The sequence below is a fragment of the Rhipicephalus microplus genome, chromosome 2, assembly GCF_043290135.1.
Source record: "Rhipicephalus microplus isolate Deutch F79 chromosome 2, USDA_Rmic, whole genome shotgun sequence".
Lineage (NCBI taxonomy): Eukaryota > Metazoa > Arthropoda > Arachnida > Ixodida > Ixodidae > Rhipicephalus > Rhipicephalus microplus.
In genome coordinates, this window is record NC_134701.1 from 249,531,195 (window position 1) to 249,558,729 (window position 27,535).

The window sequence follows — 27,535 nt, forward strand, 5'->3', positions numbered from 1 at the left end:
TGAAGGAAAACCCTGCGCACGTTTATGATCAGACGAAGCTTTCATCATTGCGGTCCTAACAACCTTGCTCTTATTTCCCTCGTAATTCTATGTCCCCCAAAACGGCAGTGCGTAAAACAGTGTATACGTATAAAAGAGAGCGTGTTTGGACGTTACATTCTATACGCTTACGTAATTTCTACGGGCAAGAATGAAAGAACTCTTACAAAAGAGTGCACTTAACGCACGCATCACCTCGTAACTGGAGTGTATACAGTATACAATTAGGGTGCATCTAAACGCGACGTTGCACATTTTCGTAGTGCTCATGCATGGTCCGCTTTTTCAACTCACCTGACCTTACGTACGGACCAAGTTTAAAGCGTGGGCATACATTTTTAGGTGGTAGCAAATGTCTGGGAAAATAGGAAGATAAGGAAAATGACAAAATGAAGGCATTCAGGTTAACGAAGACTGAGCCTGGTAGGCTACCCTGCAAGTGGGGAAAAGGGAAGAATAGTTAGAGAAGCGAAGAGAAAAATTATGGCTGCAGACGACGTTCCACGCTTGATATCACGTACGGCGAATCAGCCCGCGATATTCCTCAGGAAATCGCAGCAACGCTTTCCTTGACTTTCGAAACAGTGATGAGCAGTTCCATGGTCTCTATGCCTTCTTGTAGGTGAATGTAATTTTGTCTAGGTGATGTCTCACCCTTGTGTAAGCTTGCGGTATGTTGACTTAATGCGTGAGTGCTGTCGTGGTTTATTACACCCAATTTCTTTTCATAGCATACGCCCTGCCTGACAAACGATATTCATTTCTGTTCTTCGCGTGCAGGCCTGACGTGGTCGTCACCATGGCTTCAACCTCGGGCAGCGCCGGGCGCATGCTGAGGCTGGCCAGCCAGCTGGCTCGGCCCATGGTCGCCGGCGGCAGCGTCAAGCCGGCGGCGGTGGTATCGGCGCACTGCTGCTGGCCGGCAGCGCCTGGAGCCATTGTCCAGCGAGGTTTCAGCAGCGCGCCGCTGTGTTGCCAGATGCAGACCACTGAGCTGTACCGCGAGGACGCCATTCCACTGCAGAAAGCCGAACAGAAGACCGCGGTGATCCACGAAGGCCCCTACAAAGAACGCCGTGTTACGGTGAGTCGTGGTGCTCGATCATCTATAGGCATGCGCACGGGGCGATGGGGCGGCCATTTCTTTTTCTTTATTGCGGTGCTTCAACTTTCAACGGTATACAAATTAACTACAATTATTTCATGTCCTATAGGGATGTCATGCGAGCTACCCAATCAGGACATCCTTTTGCATTTTTTTTTGTGGTTCCAGAAACGAAGTTAAGGATTCTCGAAAGTATTCTATGCATAGCTCGTCGGGCATTGACATCCTGAGCATGACGTGTGGCCGTGCGTGACCTCCAAATACTGTGCATGCAGAGCCAATAGCATGACGATGTCATAGGGAAATCCACCTTTTTTTAATGGCTAGATACCTTCTTATTCGGCTAAGAGAGATAAGGGGGGGGGGGGGGGAGGCGCAAGTTCTGCCCATTACTTGACAGGAGGGGTGCTGCGATGAGCTTTACTTTCACCCCTCTCACAAGGGGGAACTCTGCGCAAGCTTGTGGGGGATCTTACTCAACGCTATACATGTTATTCCTGAAGTCTAGAATTTCGGCAAACTGGGCGAGTTGGTTGAAAGGACACTGAAGGCTAATCTTAAGTCAACTTGAACTCCGGGAACTTCTTAGTGCTTGTTTCGTGACAAAAGAAATACCTAGATTGGTAAAAAAAAATCACGGTTTAGTGGTCTGCATATAGTTAGCGCCACTAAAACCACCCGCTTTTGAGGACGGCCTTCTGATTTACCATTCATCATGTCCGCGCTGCCCGGTAGTAGGCGCAGCGGAGCCAAGGAAATTTAAGGTCCCTATAGTTAAAACAAGTTTTATATATACGGACCTTAAGGGAATTTAGCCACTGTTTTAGCGGAGTAGCGTAGCCGTGCGAAAATGAAACTTGCGCCGTTTCGAAGGGTAACATTGTGTTTCTTATATTATTACTATTTGCGCGAATCGACTTGGAAGCGAAGATTTCATTTTGTTTCGCCTTGTAATACATTTTTTTTTGTCATGGGTAGTTCTAGCACTCACGAATAATTGTCTGAATCTCAACCACGTTATTGTGCTTGTGTTCTAGAATGTCCCACTCGTGGGGCAAATCATGCTGCACATTTACCCTATTTTCTCGGTAACTAAAGCGCTGCTGTGTGCTAACTTTTTAGACGTTCTCAATCGTTACCTCTCGGTCTGACATAAATTGCTATTCCCTTTAGCGTCTCTTTAAGGTTCATGATTGGAAGCAGATTTATTTAAAAGCAACTAGGACCTTTGGCATCTGCCTCAGTTGCGCAGAAAGCAACTAAAGCACTGCTATACTTTACCTAAAGTCAACAAACCTGAGCGACCACCTGTAGACTGTGTGTGCTCCCCGAGTGTGCTCGTGATTGTGTGTACCTTCTCATCTCTCTGCAACCTCTTTTCCCCCCTTTATCTCTTCCCCAGTGCGAGGTAGCAAACCGGATGTGCGTCTGGTTAACCTCCCTGCCTTTCCTTGCATCTTTATCTCTCTCTCTATTTAAAAGCAATTATTTTAATGAAATGACCGCCAGTTAAATCTCATTCAATATTGCAGAGAGTCGCGCAATAGATTCTTCATCTAGAGGCTGTAAACTCGCATGCTCGAGGGGATGAAGATAACTTCACCATAATTTATAAGTAACTTAAGAATTGTTGGCACATCTAAACAGCAAAACATTCTAGGACCCAGACAATGTCAATGCAAACAAACCGTTAAAAAAAAACTGTTGCGTATTCTGGTAGCAATGCAAGGGAAACGGAAACGAAAGTGGACAAAATGTCAAATATGTCGCCAGGTGGTTAACCTCCTTGCCTTAACTGCGTCCTATCAATTTTTCTCACTGTCTCCGATTTATTCCACAGTACGCGTACGGCGCTTTATTCATTACTGTTCATGTACATTGAAAGTCATCATGCAGTTTAATGTGTGCGCTGATTATAGCTTCGAGAGTGTCACAGCCGTGTGTGTGAGTGAAAGGGGCGTAACTCGGGCGTAACTCGGTGAATGTCACGGGTGACTAGCCGTGACATTCACTTCCTCATCGCGAGACGACCTAACCTGTATGTAGTACAGTGCTCCATGTTACGAACTATGAACCCCGATCCGCTTTTTCGAATATTTCATGTATTATTAGCCCCTACCGGCCAATGACGACAAATGTGGACTTACAAATCGGTGCTTGGTATAGCGCCCTCTGGCCATCGCAAGGTACCTGAAAGATTCGCTTTGAAAGGAGCGCAGCGTAAACGTTTTCATGTGGTTCAGTGTCGTTATTCATTCTCATTTTCAGCGAGAAAAAAAAATGCCATATATCTGTAACACCGTGCTATGCCGCGTCAACGCGCTTACGCGCATGTGGTCACCGAACGCGCGGGGAGTGACCTCGATCCACTTTTACAGGCATGTTTTCGCGCCACCCCGGCCAAGCGGAAGCTCGCGACGCATGAAAAAAGAAAGCGTTGCTAATGGTTGGTGCGTGCGTCGCTGTCATTTGTGCAGCACGTAATCTTTTTTGCTAGCTAGCCAGCCTTTCGCGACACTTGGACATAATGTGCGGTGTGATGGTGCAGTGCAACCGAGCAGTGAAGCGTCCAGCTGAACTGCCAGTGAAGAACACGTCTATGGTAGAGGCGCAACGAGCGAAGACGAAGATATACACCTACCTCGTCTCGAAGCAGACCCTACCCGAACAGATGGAGCGATGGATTCGCTCTGTGGACTACCAGTCCCGAAAAGGTGCGATCCAGCGGCTTCAGGAGCCGCTGGCCAGACAGAAGAGAACGAGAACCACCGGCCCGTAAGACCGAGCTGAAGGGACCCAAGTGTTCTTAGAACTCTATTAGACTTAAGCACTAGAAGGGTATATAGTCCGAGCCCTGCACGGCCGGAAACTACCCGCACGCAGGACCCTGCGAATAAAGTATTTTACTACGAAGCCCGAAGCTTACCAGCTTGTAGGTTCCTTTAGTACCACTCGTATATAATTTGCTCCGTGTGAATATAAATATTTCTTCAGGTGTTTGTTCCTTAGCAGTTACTGTTTGCTACTGAAGTGTTTCCAGCTCAGATGTGCAAGCTCCCCTGTGTGTCAACACCGTCCCTGTTTATGTGCTCCTTGCGTCACTGATCATTGACGCCTCATCTTTAGATGCTATCATCATTGCCTAATCTTCCCAAACAATATGATCAGCGCCGGTGGCGGTGGTCCAGTGGTTATAGTACAGGCCTGCTGACCCGCAGGTAGTGCAATCTAATCCCGACCGCGGCGGGCGCATTTTTTCTCTCTCTCTCTCTGCAAGGAGACCGTCTGAGAAATTTCGTTCGACCGCAGTCCTCCTCCTCCTCCGATGATGATGATGGATCTTTTGTTTTAAATAATTGTAAAAAGAACAATTTATGAAGGGATGGAGGGCGGCCGAAAGTGCGATTTTCGAGTTTCATGGCACGATATTCTAGCATTACTGACAAGTGCTTCCACGAAGTGGCGAGTTCTTACGCGCAGCGGAAATGCCCCCAAACGCGCCTGATCCCTTTACTGCACCGCGGCATGCAACTCGAACAATAAATGGTGTTTTCTCCGAACACTGCTTTGCCTCAGAAAAAATTTTTCTCTGTAACCACTGAAGCTATCAAATGCAAACGTTTGCGACTTGTTTCTGAATACCATGCGCCCTTCATGAAGTAAAGAATATTGTTGTCACCAGAAATGTATTTTTTATGGAAGCTTTTCTTAAGAAAAAGCAATAAAATTCTATTCATCAAACCTTTGCGTTTTTTCAACTAAAGAGTGCTCATGCCTACAAATATTATTTTGGTTCAGGATAAAACCTTGAACTCGTGTAATAACCAGAAGAGATTTCGTCATTTTACGAGCAAATTATTTTTCTCAAATGTTCCTTCGAAAACAAAAACAGTCAAACTTATTTGTATTATTTTTCAAACGGCTTCGTATTTTCTTGCCCAGTTCACAAGACATATAGAGAAATTCCCAATCTACCAACTTGCGAAATTCGGTATAGTTTGCTTTAAATATAACAGAACGATGGGCAGTAGTAGTTGCACACCTGTCGGTGCTATCCATCCTCCCTTAAATAAAAGCCTAAATAAAGCAATAATCTAGTTCATACTGATGAATTGCACTCCAAAAATTCTATTGTTGATTTCAGGCTTATTGACAGAATAGAAAATCGGTGTCAAAAGTTTCACTTTGAAATTTTCCGCCAAAATATTTGAAGGTGACGTCACAGATGTCGAAGTGCTGATTTTTATTTCGTCCATATTGGCTCACCAAAATTTCCCCAAACCTGGTATATAAAGCCTATGGCTCCATCAGAAAAGAACTTACTTCTTTTTTACCATTTGTGGGGTCTCGAGTGTGGAGAGCATCACACTCTTGGAGCAAAAGTACACAGCAGACGCGATCGAAATGAACCAAACAACACGCATTCATTAACTACTTTTAGAACAACTTTATCGTCAGCCGAATTAATATACATCAATTGTGATCAACACGCTAAAACAGCCTTACACAAAATTGCACAACATTCGCAACGCTTGACTCGCCACGAGTGGCCTACGGCAGACTACTCCCACAGCCGTCCACCGCATACCCACCGCTAGACACAACTGGTGCTAGTGGTTAGAAGATGAGAAAAGGCACCTAATTTCTGCAACCCGGTCGGGAGCACGGCGCAGTGCCTGCGGGGAAGGGAAAAGGAAGAAAAGTGGAAAGATTAATTGAGCAGTGGAACGGTCGTCATCAACAGAAGCAGCAGTCCAGAAGCAAGGGTAGGGGTGGCAAGGGGCCAATCCTCAGCGGTAGAGACACAACTGTTCGCGTCAACCGCCACCCGCCAAAGAGACCCGCTCAGAGGACCCGCTCATCTCTCCCGTGCCGCCACCAAGGCTCTCCGCCAGACGTCACTGCCGGCGCCACCGTTCTAAAGCCCCTTGATCACGGGGCTTCACACCGTTCTAATCATGCGGATGATGGTGGTGACAAACGCTCGCGAGAACAATGCCACTTACCGCTCGATAGGTGTGACCTCTGAGATATGGCCTACGCGCGAAACACGTGCGCCACGAGGCGCAAACTACTTTACAGGGGGTGTTAGCACCCTCCCACAGTTAGAATCTGCGTATAGGTCCTAGAACAGGGGGTTCTTAGCCATGGATATGTTTTCGGAACCCTTTGTGGACTTGTGGAAGTGCTGAGGGACCGCTTGCAATGAGAAGGGGGGGGGGGGGGGTAATAACATAACACTGGGTACAGCGTGAAATAGGTACCTTTTGTTTATCTCTGACAAAGAATGGTCGAACTAAAGGGCCTCGCCAGTGCTATCTCAATATATAGGTTGTATTGTCTGCAGCCGCGCTTACATATGCTTTCTCTTTAAATGTGCAAACCTGGAAAGAGCCTGCTTGCGCGTGTGTGCTGTAGAATACTGCCACAAAGCTTTACAGCCATCACATGTAAAGGGAGAAACCTAGGTCAGCTCTCTCGCAATGCGAATATTTGTACGGTGAAGATCGCCAAATATCGGTAGGGACCGTTGTCACGAAACATGGCGAACGTAAAAAGAAAAAAAGGATAAAGAAAGAAAGAAAAAATGCTTCTTTGCTTTCGAGGGTGGGCTTCGCGGTTGCCCAATAATGTGTGTCCGCACCCTAATTTGAGAACCACCATATCCTAGCAAATACGGTCAAGATCTACTAAGCCACAACTGGTGCGCGAATGACAGAGTGACGTAGCCACCCGCATCTTCTTTTTGCGCGTTTTCTCGCTTGCCAAACGTCTTCACGCATCAAGCGTGGTGCTGTCGGTATCGTGAATAAGTAATGTACAGTATGCTCCACTATTAAAGGGAACACTCGGATGCACACCATCAGTAATCCTGGCCCTTTAAGGGCAATTGTATTAATAAACAGTCTTCATGCAAGTCAATAGTCGGTCGAGAGGAGTCGGAACTTTCAACCACCAGTAGCCTTATGCATATTTAAGCCGCTATGATTCCGTAAGATAGGGAAATCTAAACATGCTGCTCACGCAGGTGTTCCCTTTAACAGTGGACCCGTCTGTACCTATACGAGAAAAATATTTGCCTCGTTCGTGTTCCTAGCTTGCCAGTGGAATGCGCAATTTGTGTGTATGTCTGTGTTTTAGCGGGCACTGAGGGAGGGGTACTCTGCGAATCAATCGGATATGTCTTCGCACAGGTACACACGTGCGCCGAGCTATTTCGCGAGTGGAAGCACACTCGGCCTGGCTACAAGCACGTCAACGAGGACGGCATCAGCGTTCCCCTCACCTACATCCACACGGGGCTGGACCGGCAGGCGGCGGCCGGCGAGCCCGTCGTGTTCGCTCTTCACGGGGCACCCGGCACGTACCGAGAGTTCGACTCCCTGGTGCCCGTGCTCGACGCACAGGGCGCGTCAGTCATCGTGCCCACATTGCCAGGTACGGCGACTACGTCCCGATGGCGCTTAGTAAAGTACCTAGCAGGGAAAATCTAGGGTCTTTAGGGCTTAGCCTTACCAACAACACCACCTAGACTTTTTTTGGTGTTGCTTTTGGTTTGGTTTTTGGCGTTGGCTTTACCAGAGTTGCACAGCCGTTCTAACCTTGAACAAGACTTGCCTCTGGAGGAGTTGGTTGACGTCGAAGGCGTACATGTTAGCGCAAACAAGCACAGACTCGACGAAGTTTGATGGAAGCAGAAAATTTATTGTAACCTAATTGACACTGTACCTTACTTAGGATGTGAACTGCACATGCTTACCGCCAAGTGCAACAAACTACACTTGTTAGAGACACCATATTCGGGTCATTTCTGCCTTCAATTTTTCTCCCCATATTTAGTATATCATGTAAGTGTTCAAATATATGCCTGCAGAAGTATCCACATTTTCTCTCGCTCTCTTCACTCATTCATCGACGAGAGGGGTGTAAGGTTTTCGTTTACAATGCACTCGATCAAGCGTATGGACGTGGTTGCCATAGCGGTTCGCTCCTGCCTCTTTCCAGACTTGAATTTCACCATGAAAACGCAGAGCTTCTGGCACTCGGTGGAAGAGCGGACGGATCTCCTCAAAAAGTTCCTCAAGGCCATCAACGTACGAGAGTAAGCACGGGCAAATGACGCTTTTCACTGAATGCGAGTCTAATGCAGAAGGTGTGTAATAACTTTTATTGCAACTTTGTTTACCTATGTGTGACTTCAGATGGAACGTTTCTATATCAGCACGCCTTGGGAACTTACATCCAAGGGTCTTAGCAGGCTCTAAATACTCGCCCCATTCCTTTCGCCAGTGTAGGGTAGCGTCCTCCTAGACTGGTTAGCATCCCCGCCATTCCTTTCTCTCCTGTTCCTTACTTCCTATGGCATAAAAAAAAAGGTGTACTTAACATGAACGTCCGCCGATTTTTTTTTTTTTTTTTGGGGGGGGGGGGGGTAGGAACTGTGTTGCATCATGGCTGAGGGAGGGCAGAGGGTAGGCGTGTAGTAGGTAGCAATATGTGAACTCATATTCGCTCTTTAAAGGTGTCCTGTACAATAAAGCAGCGGGCAGGCTGTTTTAGAAATGTCAAGAATTGGCTTTTGCATTAGCACGCACATGCGCAGAACGCGAGGCACGGTCATGACGGCCTTTTTGTAAGTGGAATCGACGTTGATTTAAAATTTGGCGTCCAGAACTTTTAACAATCGTATATTTCTTGGTTCGCGCATCGGTGAGTGTAAGCTTTACAAGCTGGCCTGCACCTCTCTCGCTTTCAGAATCGACATGATGGTCGCACACAGTAGCTCCATGTATCCGATGCTCCATTTGGCGTTACGAGATCCGGAAATCAATATCAAGTCTCTAGTGTTCATCGCCCCTTCCGGCTGCAGGAGGATCACGTAAGTCCCGCTTCTTACCAAGTTTTATCTGTAGCCAGAGCCAAAAGTCTCACTGCACGTTGTTCCGCTATGCGGTACGCTTTCCGTGACACGTATGACGTCTAAAAGTAAGAGTTCATTTCATTTACCGGGGGATTGAACTTTTCCGACAACACTATAAAGGAACGGCTTTGAACATGCCAGTTTAGCTGTTACTGGCTGTTACAACGACTGTATGTATTCTGCGTGGCACGTCATAAAGTAAATTAGCCAAAAATCCGCTGCACACACAGATGTCCTTTTGGACCATGTCTTCCTCGTTACAAAAAATGATCGATTGGTCCCGGTCGTGGCTGGACGATACGAACAAAAGGCTTATGTGCACACGACAGCGTGTGCTTGATATTCATTTTCCTTCAGCACCAGTATAATCACGAATGTCAGACGTCTGGTCATATGATGTTCGATTTAGCAATCTTAGGAGCTATAGTTGTCATTTTAATTATTTGTGGTAGTTAACACGGTGCATATAACTACACTATTGGACTTGTTGGAACTGCAGGGCATACCATTCGCAGATAATTAAACCGAAAGTATCATCCCCGATCATCATCATTTGGCGATTAAATCTTCTGCAAGAAGAATTAATACATTTGTGCGATTTTCGTTTTAACGGCAGAATTCCCAATTATGCGCGAAGGTATCGTTATCTTGTCGCAATCTTATCTTAACCCAACTTGTCGCAATGTTCTGTTGTTCTTTTTTTTTTTTTTGCTGCTCCGCCGCATCATCAATATCTTTTTTCCCCTAGACAAACAGTTGTCTAATTTTTTTTCTTTCATATAGGTGGCGCTAATTTATGTGTACGTCAAGCTGTATTTGTTCGTAGTGATAGACGTGCATCACGTGGTGTCCTCTACAAGCTATTTTTGGCAGGCCTCTTCATATGATGTTGTGGAATTGCGGCGTTAATAATTCTGGAATCTTTGGCGGTCGCTGGTCTTCATTGGTGCAATGCTGCACAACAGGCGCTGTTTCCTGATAACGCTTACTATAGGTCAGCCTAAAAAAGCTTTATTATCGACACGATTGTGTTGTGTCGCTTGCGCGTCCTCGGTTCCAGAAAGTCTGAACGAACAAAGCGCAGTGTTATCAACGCTTAGTGCCAGTGGTGTGTGGTGCGTAGAATTCCATACCACACTGCCAAATCCTATAAAGAGCTCAGACAATCGAATTACTGTATATATTTCCTACAAAATATACTTAGCGAAAATGAGTTATTGGGCTAGTTGGTTTCGCATGAACAAAAAACGGTCCTACAGATACTACATGGGGGAAGTGATTTTAAGTGAAAAAAAGAGAAAAGCGAGCCCCGTAACTGTCTCTCAGGGGGAGGACACCTCAACAGTAGCTCACGAGGGATGGGGGTAAGGATGGATTAAAACGATAGGATGAAAAGGTAAAGAGATAGAGAGGAAGGAGAGAGTGAGGTGGAGGGACAGCGAACGACGGAAGTAAGGAGAAGGCAGGAAAGATGGACGACACGGTTGCAGGAGTCTGAGGAAGGGCCACCACTGGCGAGAGCTCTTGTCGGCGTCACGAGATAGCGTAGTTGGCAAGTCCAGTAGGCCAGAGCTACGCAGATACTGCATGGAACAAAAGGAGTTATGGAACACACGTGTTTCAAGGGTCGTGTACACTTCGTAACGCGCGTTTTTTCCCTAAATTACTTTGTCCCAGCAACTGTAGCGCCGTTTCATATAATAATACACTTAGCAACTCGTAAATCCAAATTTCACAAAATGAACTAGGATTTGAGTGTATTCAATTCCGAGTTGTTGCTCTGATCTCGTAGCAGCTTTCGTTGCCTACGCCAGAAACTTTGGGAACTTATGGGAGCGTCGGCCGGGAGCGTGCCGATTGGGGGTAGAAGAGGAAGACGACGATCGCTGGTGCGCTTGTGGCACGCGGCGGCCGCCGGCACGGTGCAGTTGCGGCCGAGGTTTAGCTAAGGCTTAGAGGAATAAACAAGGTTCCTGATCTGGTTCCACGTGTTCCCTTCGGGGTTCTGGGCCGAGCAACCTCGAAACCCCTGCACACTGTAGTGTATAGTAATTACGGCATTACGCGCCTCATTCACTGGCACAGCCAGAGGAAGGGAGAAGGAACCTCTCCTTCTCACCCCCTTCCATTTCGCCGATATTTGTCTGCATCGTTTGCTCGAAGCGGTACGTGAAATTTAGTAATTCTTTGCGCCACAGCGCGGAAAGTATGTATTAGTGCCAAGTCCTTCGGCGTTTAACACGGCGGCAATTAACTCCCCAGTCGCATGCAAGCGGCGGTACTGCGCTTCATCCGCGTATATATACTTTCCTCGTGCGTCGTCAAAGTTTTCCGAACGCGGAAATGTATTAGACGCCGATATGCTTCTCGGTTTCGCACGATTCTCGGCAAGGTCGTGAACGCGCACGGCGGATGACTTTGCGCATTGGCGTACACATATTGTGCTTATGCCGTATGTATGCATAGAAAAAAGAGCCAAGAATCCACGGCACGAGGTGTTATCGCTTCAAGATCGTATTTCACTAATCCAGTTCTGTGTTTTCTCTTCCCAGGTCTGTTGATAATTAGTGTGCAGTACGCCGGCGTAGAGGCTTTGCGATAAAAAGGGCACGCTTTGTCGAAACCGAGAGGCAAGGCGTGAGCTCTTTATTATTCACCCGCGTGGACATCGCTCCCTTCAATTCTTCCTTTCTCCGCGTGCCGCCCGCCGCCCTGATGCGACGCTGTACTCGATCAAGATTAGGAAATGTAACCGCGCACTAGAACACGCAGGACACTAAGATAACACTCGTACTGTGTCCCGCGTGTGTTTTTGGGGGGTTACTTTTCGCAATGATGAACCACCTAACGGCCTAACCAACCTTTGATAAGTCTTAAACAAGTGTGTCAACACTACTCCTGGCAAACTGGAACTATATATATTGCTCACGTATATAGTACAATGCAAGCCGTCGCAACACACGCACAAAAAATAATTTAGAAAAATATACATAACAATGGCGATATTGTCATGTGCCGTGACGGGGAAGAATGTGCTAACAGGACTCGAAAACACGGAAATTTTCTGGCGATAGTCTTTAAACGTCCATCCGTACGTCCGTCCAAGCCCTGGCATCCTGCCGGCTGTGGCTTCTTTTATTATGCTACTCCCGGAAAATATGCCTAAGTGATGCATGAGTTCAGCCGCACAATTTGGAAGTATCATATGGATAGACGTCTGGATATATCCGTCTAAAATGAGTTGGGTTGGGGAAGGTCTCGGTTTGCAATTTCCTCCGATCTACCCGCTTCGGATCTGCTCAGTTTGGGGCTTGGCGATGGATAAATACGCCTAAATTTGTTTTTATAAAAGTTATACGTGATTTCACAATATCGGGTCATTCTATTCCTCTCTGTCCATCCCTTCGCTGAATGTCCACCCCCGGAAGAGGACCTTTCTACGCGGGCGCGGAGCATGAGACCTCGCTCTACGGGATGGGCCTGCCCATTGAAGTTGGGCACGGGGGTGGGGGGGACGTGTGAGCCAAAAACCATATATATATGTTATTCTTCCGTCTCTTCAGAGGTTAAAGAGTTTGCGTTCGCGTTCAGGATAGCCGCGGCCTCTGGCGAAATTCTGCCGCATAATTTCTGACCGCTGTCTGCGAATATCAGATAAGGTATATCAGCTATTGGGGCTAACTATGGCTAGGACTATTGCCAACTCTTCTGCTACCTCAGCGTTTCTGCTGTGTGCACTACTGCACTACATGAGCTGACCAACTGTTTGTCAGTATTGAGGACTATTGCTGTGAAGGCACGTCGATCCGCCTGTTCTGCCGCGTACTACGAACAGAACTTCCTTGTCCCTACCAAAAGCTTGTAATGAAGACCTGACTCTACTCTGTCTTCGACCCTGATTTAGTCCGGGTGTATGTTCTTGGGTATTTTAGCCACACGGAGCTTTTCTCCGACCGCGCTGGGGAGGGATTTCTTATCGCCGTGCTGCTTGTGATAGGCTATCTCAAGCTTGTCCAGAATGCTCGTGTTTGTTCATGTCCTGGTTAATCTTTCTAGTAGCGAGATTTGTTCATGTATGCATGCATTATCTGACAATGTCATCGTGGCATATATTTACCGAAATAATTTCAATCAATGAATCAGTCACACATGAAGTAATGAGTGATTATTAATTCGTGTAGGAAGCCAATACCATGTTCATTACATCGTCTATCATAGAGAGAGTCGCTTTGGAAGGTTAGCTCAATAAATCAGTCAACACCACCTTTGATTTCCTTAGTTTTGTTAAGCTTATTCGGTGTGCAATAATTTCGACTCAATATGAAGATGCCAATGGCTCGCAGAAGCAATGTAAGTGTAAATATTGCTGGCTAATTGTAGTCTCCTAGTTTTTGTAACCATACTAACAAGGTTCTGATTGAAACCTCATTAACTTCGCAGTTACTGTATACCCGCACTTACTTCACAGTTTGTAAGATCATACTTTCTTTAGGTGTGGTTGAATAGCCCTACCGAATTCGCCCTGCTCTAAAACGCAATGACTATTTCTGCAGCCCTGCATTTTCAAGAGAATCTGCTTTTATGGGTATTAACACCAGTTTGTCCAATTTTGTGAAATCGAGCAAGTAAAGAGGCATTGCACATCATAAATTTTATGGTGATTGAATGATTGCATGGGACAATTAATGATCACAACACTTTTGATGTGTCCAAACGATTGAACGCACCTTCTTTTACGTTGTCGATAGTTCAGCCAACCCTCAAAATCTTAACTGTTGCCTCGTACCTGCACCACATGTTAGAAAGAAATGAAATAAAATGTTGTGTTTCTTGCACGAATGTATGCATCACCCGCGGGTACATATAAAGCTGCAGAAGCTGCATGTTCCGATTTTTCAAGGGGCCTTGAACTGGTTATCTAACATTGTTTTTTTTTTCACAGAAGTCTGTCGGAGTGGGTGACTGTGCCACCACTCGCATTGTGTGTCCATAACTGTCAGTCAACAGACCTTTTCATTCTGCCGCCTATCCCGCTTTTACATGTGTTTGCAGGCAGCTGAGTCCGTACTGGATGATGAAGAGCTTCGACGAGTGGTTCCGGGTTCCTTGGCTGCAGGAGTTTATGTGCTGGCTTGCAGTGTACATTGTGCGGCTGCTGGGCAAACCCAACAACAACCAGATGAAGGGCACCATTCTGTCCATGATCACCGTTAGGAATTCCAAATACGACGAGGTACGGGTGTTTAGCTTGCGTCGTCACCGTTGAACGAATGATATACCGCGATGCAAGTGAGACAATAGACCGTTGTTCCCTGAATGCAGGAGAACAGTTATTCACGAGTTGCATGGAGGTGACGTTTCATCAACACACGCAAGAGGCATGCACGTGATGCGCACAGTGCTTAGCGAGGCAATGTCTGATTGGAGACTCTTTGTTTTCCTTGTTGACGATGTGAAAATAAACAAACGCACGGTACTCTAGAGACGGGCGCTATCCTCAAAATCAGGCTGTCATGCCTCTATTAACAAAGAAAAAAAAGAATGATACATTCAAAAACACTATATACTTTTGAATTCAATGAACTCCAGAAGTTGTCCTGCCTTTTCTCATCTAGAGCGGTGGCTTTTGCAGCACATATGATTTTGTACCTACACCCTAATCAAAAATGAAAACATAGCGTTCAAAATGCACTGCGACACCCCACTGTGATAGCTAGAAGTTCGGTGACCAAAGGCATTCGTCTTTGCGTTGTATTACGGTCTTGTCAAATAGTTAGGGCACCGATAACTATCAATGACAACTGCGTGACTTCAACAGCTTGCGTAGAAATTTTGTTTCAATTTTTTATTGTCAACTAGCTGAAGAAGTATTTCATGAGTATAGTGCGCCTTCCTTTTAAAAGGCGCTATTGTAGACTTGAAAGATTACGCGCAGACATGTGTATTCATCAGCAATGCGTATGCAGCCTTATTATGCAATTCAGTAATGTGGTAATAACTATATAAAAAGCTAGAGACAAACTTTTGCTGTTGCCATTCTGCTGCAGAATTCAATAGCAACAAATGAAGGTAGCGCTAGCCAATGAGGGTGGCAATTGGGCCTTGTTGGTATGGTAGCATGATGATATATGGTAGCACAGTCGAAGGACACGAACAAGAGAAGGCACATTCAAGAAAACACAGCGCTGTGTTGTCTTGAATGTGCCTTTTCTTGTCCGTGTCCTTTGTCTGCGCTACCATATATTACCATGTAGCGCTAGCTGTTGTCATTCATGTCAGTTCACACGACCAAGCGCCGCCACGTGAGGTGGGCGGAGTTTCGGCTGAGCGCGTGCTCAGCCGAAAGATGGCGCTTGCACTCAGCCGCGCGTGCGCCATCTGCGTTTCATTTACAACGCATAACACTGAGCCGTGCTCCCAACTATGGCTGCAGGAGTTGCGTCTTTTCCTTTCCTCAAACTCTCTCTTTCCTCCTTACATCGCCACTTAAAGTGCATAGTCTTACCACACGACATGTGTTACATGGAGGCCGCGTAATTTTAAGTTTTGAAAGAGAGACAGCTCGAGAATTACTGTACATGCAACCTAAGTATATACAGTAACACGAGCTCAAAACGCCTTTAGACAGGCGTTCAGACATCGCGTTCGTGATGTTCGAGTGATATGGGTTCCATGCCTGCCTCGCAGTGCTCGTTAATTTGATAACAGGAATCGCTTTTCGAGTGAAACAGATTCAGTAACCACGTGTACAAAATGTAAAATAAACTTCAGTTGTAGAGAATTTTAGAGAAAAACTGAAATAAGGTAGGAGTTCAGGGGAAGAATAAATCCTGAAGAGGCGTACAATTCTTGGAACTTTCATCAATTGAAAGATGAAGAAACTTGTGTGCAAAAGCGGCTGTATATTGTGTCGTGCAGATCTTGGTTGTCTCACAAGTGCTTCTTGTGTCAGTAGAATGTAGAGTTACTTGCGTATTCGAGACAGCCATATATTATTGACTCGGGTGAATCGCTTAACTGTACAGGCGGGGCCCATGGTGTGCGAGCTGAAACGTCGTGGAGTGCCAATGCTGATGTTCTATGGCGAGCGGGACAAGCTCATCGATTCGGCGGTGAGTGAAGAGATGGCCGCCATGCTGGGCGTGCAGCTGGATTCCGTGCACGTCTACAATGGCAGAGATGACAAAACCGCTGTCCTATTGCAGTCTGGTAAGCGTTAACTTTGATATCTAACAGTTCTGGTGAAAGTTTTGGTAGTGGACATCAACCACAGCTTCTGTGCACAGTTGTGAGTGGACTGGCCACAGGAGAATCAAAACCTGGGCAGGCGGGTACAATGAGGACCGAAAGCAAACAAATGAGCGATGAACAAATACAAGCAATGAACAAATACAAGCAATGGTGTTTGTCTTTTCTTGTCATTCACTCGCCTGTTGACACTTAGTCCTCAATAAATGAGAAATTAGACCAGTAAAACTTGTCATTTCTGCATCCATGATTTTCCTTTTCAGCTGCTGCCGAAAGTTGCAGGCTATCATGTCAGTGCAACGTGCAGTATTTTACTCTGGAAATAACCTGCTGAGCTAGTACAACTCCCGGATGAATTCAGAAGGTGAACAAGTGAAAAAGAATGCTGAGGAGAGGAGACTTGGTTGGCACTAGCCAAACTGGCTGAACAAAAATGTGCTTAGAAAAAGTTGATCGAGAGAAAGCCAGAGCTGAGCCGACATGCTTTGTTAGCGCGGATGAACAACTAACACGGTGGTACGGTACTCTACGGACAAAAGAAGTTTTGATCGGTGCAGTGAATGCTGAATATTCAAATATCTGCTGCCCGCTCTGTGCTTCTTTCATGAAAAAATAATAAAAATGCCCCCACCTCCTCAAAGGGAATCGTGAGGACATGTGAATGCATTGCATAGCGTCTACTATAACGGCGTTTCGCACGTGAGAACCGAGGGTTACAAGAATAATATTTTCTTTTTTCTCTTACAACGTGCAGCCAAGGCACCGTTCGCCGCACCGATTTTTCTGTCGCGAGAAATGTGGTTTGCGTTTCCAGCTCTAGTAGCTAGCGTGCACTGTTAAAAAATACCATGAAATAAACAAAACAAATAGCATTCTTGGATCCGCATTGGCGTTTTACAGCGGCGTCTCGAGCACACATTTCCGGATGTTCTTAAGAGTCGCCCAACCACCGAATGGTCGAGAGTGAGGCTCGCCCTTCACTTCATCAGACGGGAGAGTGGGGCACAGGGCGTAGAGAGAGCGAACGGCGAGAGAAGGAGTGGCGAAACACTGCACCTGTCATTGTACCTCATGGCCATAATGTCAGCGTCTCATCGACACAAACACTACACAAACCCTGGCAGCACAAACGCTATAAACTCATTTCAAATTCTCTGCATTGAGGCGGTGGCAAGTCAGGTTTAAGTCATGAGGTGGGAGCTTCGGTCACTAGGGGCGAGGATAAGCGCACGTGCCCGCAGCTGTTGCTGACAGCTACCGACGCCGAAGCGTGGCAAGGTGGAGGCTCCGGTTGCTAAAGACGCACGCGTCCGAGCTGTTGCTATGAGAGAGGGCGGTGGACGGATCCCGACGGACGCCTGACCTAGCTCGGTTAAAAAAATTCATTCGCATTTAAAGAATTCGAGCCACACACAGAGCCTTCCCAGACGATTTCAGGGGCGAGGTAAGAAGATAGAAGATTAGGCTTCATCTTCTCTGGCTTGTACTAACACATTTCTTAGAGCAAACTTAGATGTATATAAAATGCTTCGTCTAAATTGACTTGTTCTTTGAAAGTGCATACATAAATTCTGAAAAATGCTGGAGTGAGAATAATGCTTGTGTTGTCTCCGATACTATGATTTTACTTTGTCAAGTACTTGAAAAGTTCATGAGGCTGTACTTGAAACATACTTTGTCTTCCGTGTATGACCAGCCCCTACAAATAACCCACACTATTAACTTTAACTATACAAAAAGAATATATGGATAAAATCCTCACACATTACCCACAACTCACTTTTTAAGCACACTTACTTCGCTCTTTGGTGTGGGTTATAAGAAAATGTATATTTTCTGTACACATAGTTGTAGGTCATTTATTTCGTCTGTGTTGTATGTTTCATGTCTCATGTTTGTTCCTGTTTCCAGGCAAACCTGATGGAAACTGTGAAGTTGTCTGCTTCAAGCAAGGAACGCACTTTGCATTCAAGAAGTACCCAAATATATTTAACGATTTTATACTTCAGTTCTGGAATAGGAACGAACGCACTTGCACTTGATTTTGTGTGCAGATTGTGATGTATGACATTTTTTTTATTATTATTATTATAGTGCACTTCTCGTGGTGCTTTCAGGTCTGCCAGACATTATTGCAAATGTTTTTGTGAGAACATTTATTTTTGTGCAATTGATTTTAAACCCAATTTGTACAAATGTACAACATAGTTCCGTTTAAGTGATCCAGTTTCTGGGAAAACCGTCGTCTATGCACTAGCTCCATATTAACAGGTCACGTTCGTATTCCGCTCCAGCACTAAAAAATGGCACAGTCAGGAATTTTTAGCATGTGATTGTTGATGCAATTTGAGTTTCTGCAAGATTGTGCCCATGATAGCTCAAAGGTCTTTCAAGAATTTTGCTTGCAGTTGGGAGCTGTCAAGAAAGCACCAATGAAATAAAAAAGAAATCTTGGTTAACACTAGTGTCACTTAATAAGATGCCGCTTGGCAACCCAAATATTTATGAAGTTGAAACCTCTCGTGATGATTTATCCTCTTCTGCAGTCATAGTGTATATTGGCAGAGCAGAAAAACACTGCAGTCATCGCTCATTTGCTGATGTGTGCAACGATCATGGACAGCATCATTTCCTTTTTTACAGACAACTGGCAGCGATCATGCCTAGAATACATGGTTAAAAATGGAAGGATCAGTATTCACTGATGCTCTTACTGGGTCATTCACTAATTGAATGCCACCCCAAAGTGATAACACAATGCCCATATTGACAGTGGATGCCATCTAAGACAAGCATTAAAAGCTAGCATCTGTTGTAAGACAATGCCTATATATTGTTATTGACCAATACAAATAAATGAATCTGTTTTACTTGGCTGTCGTGATTTCTGGATGGATCTATGAATTTAATGTCAAAAACACTGCTTCAATGAAACACATGTACACACGCACATAATCAATGAGCCTCACGTAGGCACTACACAGCTTGCTACGAAACTTCTGGAGTGAAGGTAGGGTTGCCATCTTGCCACTAAAAAAAAATGCTGCTCTTGGGAAGGGGTGGCAGAGGAGGTACTTTTATTGGTAGTGTAATTTATCTTGAAAAACACCATGTTCAGTGTTTGCCACACAATGTCATGTATTTTAACATTGCTTGCCTGGTCTGAAATCAACATATGTGTATGTACGAAAAAAAATTAGGGGACCCTTAAGCTTTGCGTTTAGGAGTTGAGCGCGATAGCAACATTCTGTTCCTAGTGTCTACTTCAAACACTTAGTGCATGAAACCTTTTCGAATTCACTATGCGCCCACTGCATGGCCTCAAGGGAATAGGCCCAGCAGCATGCGTGCCTGTTGTAGTGCAGTACTCTCTTTCAACCACGGAGCCAATATGATAATTGCATATTCTGACGCCCATTGGAAACGACGCATGTACCATGCATTATAAACTGCAGTATTTCATGTTGCATTGTGAAGCATATATACAGGAAGCCTTTGCTTGGGAAGCATGAAAACTTTCTCTGTATTTCCAAGCAGAGGAAGTTTTTTTTTTAACTGTTTTCACAAGCAGAGGCATGGCCGTGTGGTAGAACATCTGCTTGCCACGCAGATGTTCGCAGAAACAACCAGAGTTTGATCTCCTCTTGGACCCAAACAACCTTGGTTCAGTCCACTGTGCTCAAGGATTTTTTATCATATTTATTTTATTTTCGTTGTTCTCAATTTTTCACGAGATGATTTTTCACTCACAACCGACGACGCCAACACAGACCATGACATTTCTGCCAAATGAGCTCTCTAACGCTATCGCATTAATAATGTTCTGTTCTGCTCCGACAGGCACATGCTCAGTCTCATTGCATTCATGCACTGAAAAAACAATGAGGTTGCTTGGATTGATTTAGGCCCTAGAGAATCTGCGCAGTGTATGCACGATTGTGGAAAAAAGTTTGGGGATCAATCGATGCTGCGAAGAATTTATTTATGTCTGTAGCCTGAGAAAGGCAAGAACATTCTCAGGCTGGTCCTGGGATCCAGCATAAATGCACGTTTGACCAATGCGCTGCTCTCAATTGTTTACTAGCTTGTGCTAGAGTAAACTTGCATTTTTTACTGGTGCCTCAGCTTGCAATTGTATGTGTTGCATTTAAGAAATTGCAAATTTTGTGGCATTCCCACACGACTGTGCAGCCTTATGGCATTCAAGCAGCACAATGCACCAGCGGGAAGCCGAAAGCATTCCCAGAAACTGAACCCACTCCAGGGATGAATGTGGCAGTCACTATAAACTTCCCGAACCATACTTCGAAAGGTTTGGAAAATTTAAATTGACTTTTATGTGGATTCAGGATCTATTTGTGGAACACTTCCGATCAATGTGTCTCACAGATAGATCCGAAATTCCCATCACTGCATTAAAGAGCTTTGCGAAATCACGCCGTTTCGCGATCATAACCCAAGCCATAAGTCGTGTTGGGCCTTTCCATAAACCTTGCGTGCACAGACGTATGAAGCTTTCGCTGCATAGCCATAGCAAGTTTTAACACAGTATAGTGTGTGTGTGCTCAGATTTGGATGCACGTTAAAGAACCCCAGGTGGTCTAAATTTCCGGAGCCCTCCACTACGGCGTTTCTCATAATCATATAGTGGTTTTGGGACGTTAAACCCCACATATCAATCAATCAATCACAGTATGGTGTGGAATTCTGTTCCTTGCTTTTCAACTGCACTGGTGTCGATTACCACAGGCGACAAAGACGAATACTGCAAGTTAAAAACAATCGATCGGTGAAGAGCTGCCCTGATGCAACTGCTGGCATTCGCATGGTTCAAAATTTCTGTATAACGAGCAGTGAACAAGCTTTTTGATGCTCAAACAGGACACATTGTGGACAGGGTTCAATAGACATTCCTTTATTTTGTAACAACTAGTACAGAGAACCTGTTGACACGGTTTCCACAATGAAAACAGACAAGGAGGTGAGCAAAAAGTATTGTGCCACATTCCCAGTAGAATTATTCTGGCAGTGATAATGTTTTTGGGGGGTGTGCCACTGTAAATGTCTCCTCACTGGTGCCTACTCACCGGATGGGGAGGGGGAGTGTAGAACGAGCAAACGAAATAAAAAACAAAAGCTTGCAGTGCACTGCACAGACGTGAAAGATGTGGCAGCCTTCCACATTCGATAAAAAAAAAAGGCCCACCTGCCAGTAACTTGCATAACTGCCGCTGGCCAAAAAAGACGAGATATGACTCGGCTCCACTAAAGCAACATGATGAAACCACCGCGCCATTTGTCAACCGATGGCTGCCTACACCAAGAATGCTGCACTGAAAAATTGGTGCAAGCTCACGGTACACAGACCAAGGAAGTTCTACGTACAATGTATTTTACAGACCACAAGAAGCTTTCTGACGCACAGGAATGTGAGCATGATCACCAGCTGGGACTTGTCCTCTTGGTCGAGAAAAACTAAGTAAAACAGTGGTGCTGCAGCATAGTACCACTGCTGTTGGCCTGACAAAAGAGAGAGACAAGGCACGAGCTCAGCATGAAGACCATGCTCAGTGCCTGGATGGCGCATGCTGCCTGACCTGTTATTACAGCCCAGCCACATCACGGATGATTAGAGATTTAGGACAAGCTGCCCTGTCCAAGCCTTAATGTCCCCTTGCCTTCTTGATATTTATTGAACAGGTGGTGAAATCACAAAACAATTACAATTTACAATCTACATTTTAAAAGCAATGTCTGTGTAAGAATCATTTCCAGCACAATCGCAGCACTCGCAAGCTCCGTACAGTGACAAATAGATTGCAAAGAGTTTACCGTATCAGGTAAACTCTGAAAATCTGTTGTCCCTTAACTGTGTTGATCAAATATAAAATTTTGAAAAGTTTCTCTCCTTAAAATGCTTACTTCTTTAAAGGGTTCCATTGAATATTTTTATACTGCTCTAAATGTTTTTGTCCTAAAGAAAACTAGATCGTAATCGAATTAGATTATTAAACTTTATTGTGAACTGCTTACAAAGAAAAGGCTACCTACTTGCTTACTATTGACAATAAAAAACAAGAATGCCAGCAGAAAATTTTAGCATTCTGAGAATGGTTTTCTCATCTTAATGAAAATCTTTTTAGTCAAACGAACATGCCATATTAGCCCCAAATAGTTTGGGACAGGGAAGCGGTTAATGTCTACATAATCTAATTTCTACGAAACTCTAGCTGATATGCAGGCCATAGATGAAATGGTTGGGCCTTGTATTAAGGAACCACTTGTGCATCAGCCAAGCACTGAGCATGCATCCATTTCCACTGCTCCATTATGGCATCTCTTTACCATGCCAGTACCAAGCACGCTTTGTACAGCCGATCACTTTTGTACCAAGCTGCCCGGAAGAAATTCTAAATGCCTTGCATCTGCGCAGATATCACCTGAGCTGTGCTTGGTCGTCTTCTCGAAAACTGAGAAATAAAACTATGGGACAAGTGGGTGGGAAAAGAAAAGCCCTAAACTACACACAGAACAACAAGTACACTTGCGACGGTTACGAGACATGCAAGACATACTGCTCACTTGACTGCTCGTGTATAACGCATCACCTGCACCGCTCACCTCCACAATATAGGAGAGTCTGTTTTGCATTTTCTTTTTAATATAAAGAACAAACATTCAAGTATTAACAGTGCTCGAACACTTGGAAGGGCTCGCAATCAACAATCACACCTCTGGACGAAACAGGTACAGACCCTTAAAAAATTACAGCAAGGTGACGAACAACAGCTACCTACAGCTTTGCAAGATGGTCTCCGCATCCAAGAAGTCAAATTTGTCTGCAGTAAAGTATGCAGAAGTGATCGTCAAAAGTAAAACAATGATATACTAACAGCTGTCGCTTAATATGCTTTTTTTACAGCATAAAACCTGCCCTAGCTTAGGTGTAAAACACTCTAAAAATGTACAAAACTATGTCACTGGGAGTTGCACAAGCTAAAGTTAACGACAGAATAACACTTACGCTCTAAGCTTCCAAGGAGTGCACTTAAAGCACGTTGCAAAGGAAGGTCTCTTCCCAACAGGCAATCAACATCACGTTTTCGGGCTCTGTACAACCAGTTCAATACAAAGTGAAGAATTGTGCTATAAACAACAAAAAATCGGCAGTTTTTTTTTTACCTCTAGTGTATAAAGTTTGATTCATGGGGGTATCTCGTAATGTACAAGATTGTATTTGAGGAAGCCGACCACCAAACTGTCAACCGACTACAAAAGAAGGGGAAAAAAGGAACTTTTTAATTTTGATTGTTACGTGGATTGCATGTTTACATAACGTGTGCAAAAACGAATTTGTGAGTGAAAAAAAAAACCAATGCCCGCCCAACAACCTTAATGTAGATGTTATCAATCTTGTATGCATGACGCCTCCAAACACTTGCCACCAATGCATTCAAACATCATCTTCGAAACAGATTCTATAAAATCACTTTCACTGTTTCATCAAAAGACTACATTCTCGTATGTAATACACACACACCAGCATGAATATAGAAAATGGTTACTGCCAGTGACTGTGGCATATTAAGCAGCTACAAAAGCTTCCATTCATAGTAACTTGAGCATTTACACACAAACTGCACGATAGAAACAGAAGGAACACAAGAACTTCCGAGGAAATGTAGTTTCGTCTGCATACGTACAAAGTACTGCTGAAAGCACCGGGTGAACTACACTCGGGTACTAAAACTTCAATAAATTATATAAAAAAAAGAAGCTACATTGCCATAGGTGAAAAAGTGTCGTAGCTCCATGTATGCAAAAGCTCATGTGGAAAATAAGGCCACGAATTCGTCTGGCAGTATTGTAATTCTCAAATTATTTAAGCCACTGGAATGTTTCGACACCAACCAACACAACTATTAGCTGCCTATGCATATATGCGGTGCCACACAAAACAAACTGTGGCTAGCCAAGTTTGACATTGGTAGACTGTGCATATAATGAGCTCACTATCAACAGAGGGTGGCATGTGCACTATGCGTCTGCGCCTATCTTTCTCAAGTCCTTTTAACAATGTCATTTGAGCACCGATCACAAAGCAAGTTGGCATGTTAGTGGAATTTCATGAAGCAAACTTGTCAATCTCGGGCATTCTCAAAGGAGCTGGGGCGATACAAAGCTCGCATAGTAAGCCATCTTGTGAGCAATGGCTACAATGAACATCTTGCTTTCTTGCACAGGAAATCTCTAGCTTGGTTGTCACAGTAAACTAGTGGTAACCAGGATAACAGGAGCAACCTAAATAACCAAGCCATGATATTTATCTCAAACACTGTTGGTTCTGTTACTGTATTGCATTGTAGGCAGAGTTTCGGAGAGCCAATGAGAGTTCTAAAATGCAGCAATGGCCGAGCCTACCTAGCTCTGAAGCCATATTTTGAAGCAACTCATATTTTCAATAGCTTTAGTCAGATATTAAGGTAGCTTGCACGCTACCGCTGCTATGGTCAGGAATGCCTACTTACTGCTAAAGGATATGAAATCCCATGAGTAGGAAGAGCAAAAATTCTACAGAACTAAACCTTATCAATTCCGCTGCCCTGCCATGTGCCAAAGCAACAACTTGCTCGCTGATCAACGATCGCGTGACATTATTAAAACGCAGGCATGTTGCACTTCTCGGAGTGCAAGCCGACCCCACCCCATCAGGCATCGTGCAAAAGGTACACCCATTGGGCAGTTGGCATCTTGCACCCCTACTTGACACATCACCAATCAACAACCTATATAGCAGCAGATTACAATAATGAGTTTGAAGAGGGGCCGTAAGTTGTAATCAATCTTGCTCGGGTAACAAGGAACCGCAGGAACAGTGAGCAACTGTAGTATGCATTAGAATGAAGGCTGGGCAAGAGCTTGGCAGTGAACCACAACTTCACGCACACAAACATACACACACTCATGAACAAGTGGGGGTAAATCTTTACATGACACCGAACAAGAAAGGGACACCATCATCGTCGTTTTCAAAGATGCAGCAGGCGTCCTTGTCTGCCGGGTAACTCGAGCACAGCTCCAAAGTGGGGATGGCAGCAGCAGAAACAGTTGCGCTGCGAGTGCGCCCCACCAGCGGGCCACACCCAAGAAGAGAAGGCCGGTTGGTGTTCCAGCATGTGTCACTTTTGTGCGACACAATACGGGCACATTCCTCCCCACAATATAAATGGCGGTGCTCCGCTCTGGACCACAGGTGCATTCGAAAATGCAAATTCGGGCAGGACTGGAGAATACGGCAGCACACTGGCACACCATGATGCGCACCGACATCCTGTTCTGGGGCAGACAGATCCAAGGCAGTGCCGTTTGGGAAAACGTTTAAAGCAAGCACCTTGCAAGAGAAAACCACATCCTCTGCATATGGGCACACAAAAAAAAAGGGTTTGCACAACACAGTGCACCTCTGTATTACATCAAACGAAATATAATTCATTTCTTTTAATGACTGCTACAGCAAAGTGCTTGTGACCTGTCACATGCTGCTCTCTGATAAATACTCTGAGCATAGGTAATAAAATTATCGCTCCTTCCAAGACATTGCTAATCTTGCACGTGGGTTTCCGAAACTGCTGAAAACGTAGTCCTAAACAGCACCTGAAACCGCAAATTTGTGATTTACAATGCAGTTGCTACAATAACCGCCCGCTTGAAACACTCTTCTCCTTTTGCATTGGAATAATGCTGCTATATATATATAACAGTCTATAAGGCAAATGGAGAATCGCCTAGCCATCAGCCGAACCTGGGAAGGCCTTTTTGGAGATTTATTGGCAGTGAAGTGAAACAGGTTCGTAGCAGATTGATGGCCTCACAACAGGTGAACTGATGTTGCTCACATGCACACGAGTTGTAGACAATGGTGCCGTGCATAGCCTCTATGGAGAAGAAAACAAGCACAGGAAATGCAGACACGATGCTACTGATCAACCAACGTGCATGTTAAGAGTAAATGGTGATCCGATTTGTTCACGTATGGTCTACCTTGACTACAGCCGTGCAACACTGAAAGACATTATTGTGTAAAGAGAAAGGAAACTGCTTTGAAGGTAGAATGAGAAAAATTTTCACGAGCACGTACACTGTATTCCACACCACAGCAGCTCCTGGAGCTATGTAAACAGTGAAGCCACAAAAGCTGTTTGACGAATTTTTTGCTGAGTAGTAATATGAATGCACACAATTCCTTTTTAAACAGAGTGGAAATTTCAACACATATTGTGGAAAGACTGAGCACATAAAAAAAACTAACTGATGAAATAATGATACCATCCCATTTAACTCTGTCACCTAAGAAAAAAAGTGCGTAACTGCAAATGCTTACTCCAGCCGATACTACACTAAACGGCAAGAGACTGCCATGCACGACTCTGTGCCACCTGTCACGTTACTCTTTAGCAATACAGGTAAGGCTGAAACTTTTCACTTATTTTGATCTTAACTACATGTCTCTCGACACCCACCCATTCACATGGCCTGTAACTTCAGTTATTTCGATTATGAAATTGAGCCTTGCCAGGTAGGCCATGATATAAAAAATGTTTCCCTGTTCCCACAAGGAGTAGTAGGCTAGAAACCCGCTTTCCAGGCCAACCTTCCTTCGTTCTCATTAAACACCTTCTTCTTGAAGTGTCTCAAAACCCCGATGTGATATGAGGGACGCCATTACTGGAGGGCTCTCGAAATTTTGACCATCTGGTGTTCTCTAACGTGCACTGAAATCCAAGTAAATCTCCATTTTACCTCCATCGCAATGCAGCTGCTGCAGCCAAATCTTGCCAGAAACAGTTAAACCTCAATACAACACTGCATTTCTCTCGGAACAACTTGTCCTCGGAACACCGCATCTTTCGAACATCCATTGAACGAAGCGTGTATATCCACGATTTCAATACAATGGGGCTACACTGCTGCCACAAAACTTTTGCTGGAGACGTCGGTCATACAGTTGTGTTGAACACTATCTTTACAAGCTCTTTTTCAAGTTGCGTGCTATGCAGCAAAGAGCTGCTGCCAAAGTGAAGCGGTGCATTTTATGGCAGCAGCTTTAGAAAACAGCCCAACTCTACGCGTTCCTTGTCTTTGGGGCAGTGCCAAGGGAGAGCATGCGACCAGCTCCTAGCATGTGGGAACGCTAGCACAGACACTACGCTACCACCTCTATA

At 44.9% G+C, this 27,535-nt stretch overlaps 1 protein-coding gene across 5 annotated transcripts in view; it reads left to right on the forward strand.

Annotated features, from left to right (window-relative positions):
• The window catches only part of LOC119170160 (uncharacterized), a 77,325-nt gene extending 58,142 nt beyond the window's left edge, over positions 1-19,183 (forward strand). For all 5 annotated transcript variants that reach the window (XM_037421227.2, XM_075878970.1, XM_075878976.1 and 2 more), the window contains exons 2-8: positions 820-1,123; positions 7,339-7,582; positions 8,150-8,246; positions 8,901-9,023; positions 14,118-14,298; positions 16,091-16,274; positions 18,225-19,183. In XM_037421227.2, coding sequence (XP_037277124.2) covers positions 839-1,123; positions 7,339-7,582; positions 8,150-8,246; positions 8,901-9,023; positions 14,118-14,298; positions 16,091-16,274; positions 18,225-18,355 — 1,245 coding nt within the window. In that variant the 5' untranslated portion in view covers positions 820-838 and the 3' untranslated portion in view covers positions 18,356-19,183. The remainder of the gene's footprint in view (positions 1-819; positions 1,124-7,338; positions 7,583-8,149; positions 8,247-8,900; positions 9,024-14,117; positions 14,299-16,090; positions 16,275-18,224) is intronic.
• The last annotated feature ends 8,352 nt before the right edge of the window (positions 19,184-27,535 follow it).